Source organism: Prorops nasuta, unplaced genomic scaffold, assembly GCF_024137725.1.
Source record: "Prorops nasuta isolate Cenicafe-Biocafe unplaced genomic scaffold, Cenicafe_Pnas_1.2 PNAS00006, whole genome shotgun sequence".
Lineage (NCBI taxonomy): Eukaryota > Metazoa > Arthropoda > Insecta > Hymenoptera > Bethylidae > Prorops > Prorops nasuta.
Window position 1 is genome coordinate 10,371,416 of NW_027116803.1, and position 3,129 is coordinate 10,374,544.

General features: G+C 33.8%; 1 protein-coding gene across 1 annotated transcript; it reads right to left on the minus strand.

Moving 5' to 3' along the window:
* Positions 1–2,037: 2,037 nt before the first annotated feature.
* Positions 2,038–2,895, minus strand: LOC136774686 (uncharacterized). The gene is made up of 3 exons (XM_066729098.1): positions 2,891–2,895; positions 2,407–2,847; positions 2,038–2,266 (listed from the first exon to the last, which is right to left on the minus strand). Exons 1-3 carry the CDS (start codon positions 2,893–2,895, stop codon positions 2,038–2,040), a joined length of 675 nt encoding a protein of 224 aa, XP_066585195.1.
* Positions 2,896–3,129: the final 234 nt, after the last annotated feature.

Here is a 3,129-nt window from a genome sequence, read left to right on the forward strand (position 1 = left end):
TTAATAATGTTTCAATAAACTAATACATTTTACCATATTCTACAAAGCTTTACTTCCCGAACACAATAAATACATTCATTTACTATGATTATAATTATTTTGAGCATGGATGCAAACACATATGCAAAGTAGAATTACCCATAGGAAAGTAAAAATATAGATTTATCTGTGGGATTCATGACAAATGACGACGTTTAAACATAAGAAGGAGAAAAAGTAAGTAGCTAATTAAAATCGTCAGAAAAAGGTATATTGCTCTTGAACCTATTGCAATAAATCTTTTATAATTCACAGTATAATATATAAACGTAATCTAAATAAAGAAAAGAAAAATATTTTGAAAGATTAATTCATTATCCTGTACCCTACTTTTTATATATAAGATTTTCTTTCATCTCCATTTATAATCTAGGACAGTTAATTATTCAAAGCAAATACTGATAGCCAAATCTATTAATATTTACTGGACCTAAAACAGCAAAGAAAATAAGTTTAGATATAAACAAGTTTGAAAAATGACTACCAGTAATAGCCATATTGATGCAATTAGATCATTGTTAAATAATACCTGAATAACAAATCTTTTCTTAATCTTTCCAATTTCGTTTCTGCATGGAAATTCCAGATTCGAAGCAGCATCATTTACACATAGCCTGACCTCATTTTTATTCAACACTTGGATGCAGTTCATCAGCTTTACTAGTCTCCATTTATTATAATGCAGGACAGTTATTGAGACCAAATACTGACAGCCAAATCTATTAATATTTACTGGACCTAAACCAGCAAAGAAAATAAGTTTAGATATAAACAAGTTTGAAAAATGACTACCAGTAATAGCCATATTGATGCATTTAGATCATTGTTAAATAATACCTTAATAACAAATCTTTTTTTAATATTTCCATTTGGCTTCTGCACGGAGATTCCAAATTTGAAGCAGCAGAATTGACACATAGCCTGGCCTCATTTTTATTCACCAATTGGATGCAGCTCATCAGCCTTATTAGAACATTTGACCTGCGAAACATAAGGGAAACCACAAAGGATCATGTTTGAATACATTTTATATATGGTCATCAGTAATATTACTTATCTAAGAAAACAGGTTGGCTTATTATAGATGTGGAGAGCATGCTGCGTGATCTGAATCTGTGTTCCATTCCTTAGCGTTGCTTAATTCCTCTGGTTGAAATCAGTATGACGTATGCACTTTACTCCTGGTAGGACCTTCCATAGAACCTTTACACCTAGGAAAAAGAGACATTATAATTAGCAGTAATTTTACCAATTAACTATACATTATAATAAATACGCTAGGATCTGCATTTTATTTAAAAAATTATAATAATATTTTTTATTATGTATTTCTTATTTAAATTCATGAATCTATTTGTTTCATACATTTATATATTAAGTTAATTTTGACAAGAATTAACTTAATATATTTCCTTAATACGTAATGTAAGTTTTTAAAAGTATAAAAAATTTATTATACCTGTTTTTTTCGATAATCCAGAAAAGTCATTAAAAATTTTATAACTTCACTATAACTGGTTAACATTTTCCAACAAATTAAAACTCTTTAACAATTTATACTAACACTCGTTTGATTAAAAATCCGCGATGCCAGACTGACATTTCTGCACTTTTCACACTCTCACAAGACTCACAGATAGGTCCAGTGGTATAGACTCACCAAAAAATCACCCAGTGGCGTAGAATTATTTTAGACAAAGACGCAGATAGAAATCTATGAGTTAGAGAGAGAAGAGCAATGGCGACGTCCGAGATAGGAAAATAAGAAACGAAGGCTTGGAGAAACCACGTTGAACGCGGTATAAGGCTCTCTCTTTCTCTTTAAGGCATTTAAACAAGGATAGCATAATACACATCCTATACTCTTTCCAGTCGCTCAGTCCAGGCGGGGAAAAATCCATGAGGAAGTATGGTTCCTAAACGCATCAAAAAAATCTTGCAGGCCATTAGTGGCGGTCATTGTACAACTCGCGTGTACCTGTTCATCCGGCAAATCTCTTATAATTCGTTGTTCATGGCGGCCCATTGCCTTATATTAAATTCGCTTCTTTGTAATAATTGAGTAATTTCTATTCTAATGGCCTGAGCATCTTCTATGGTTTCAGTACCCGTTAACAAATCGTCCACATATAAATGTGAGGTTAATATTTCTGAAGCTCTTGGGAATGTTTCTTGCTCGTCCTCCGCCAATTTATGCAAAGTTCGTATGGCAAGGAATGGAGAGACGCTACCCCGAAAGTCAATGTATTTAATTGAAATTTGTGAATTTTATTGTCTTGTCGCCAAAGAATTTGTTGGAACCGCCTGTCATCCTTATGAACTAAGATTTGGCGATACATTTTCTCTATATCACCTGTGACTACATACTTGTACGTACGAAATCTTATTAAGTGAGAAAATAATTTGGGTTGTATGACAGGACCGATCATTAGTACATCGTTTAGGGACACACCGTTGTCTGATTTGGCCGATGCATCAAAGACGAATCTCATTTTCGTGGTGTTTGAAGTATCTTTATGTATTGCATGATGTGGCATAACGTAACCCTGTTCGACTTTATCGTTTGCAACGACTGACATATGGTTTAAGTTAATGTATTCCTCCAAAATTTCCGAGTATCGCGTTTTTAAATCGTTATTGACAGTGAATTTTTTCTCTAAATTCAATAATCTTTTTACCGCGATGTTGTATGAAAATCCTAATGTTGCCCGATTGTCACGGAAGGGCAGCCGAACGATATATCTTCCGTGGTCGTCACGTTGTACGTGTTTGATAAAATGATCTTCGCAATCAATTTCTTCCTTAGACCTAATTTTTTCGTGAAACAATTCTTCAATGTGCCAAAACTTACTTCATTCATTTTCTAGATTGCATGTGTTAAAGCATGTTTCCTTGGCTTTCAGTTTTGTTGTTGTGTCCCCTGCTATCACCCATCCGAACCGCGTCTTTTGCAAATATAGGTCTCGTTGGTTTTGTGATAGGTTGATTTGACCGATTGATAATGAGGGTAGTGTGGCTCCTGCTCCTATCAGTAGATCAACTGGACGCGGTAGGTAAAACTGTGCATCGGCTAATTTAATATTAGGAGGG

Excerpts from the sequence above, each read along its gene's own strand:
- LOC136774686 (XM_066729098.1), bottom strand. Across the intron at positions 2,267-2,406 it reads ATAAGATTTCGTACGTACAA|CGTCTCTCCATTCCTTGCCA; the intron begins GTATGTAGTCAC and ends CTTTCGGGGTAG.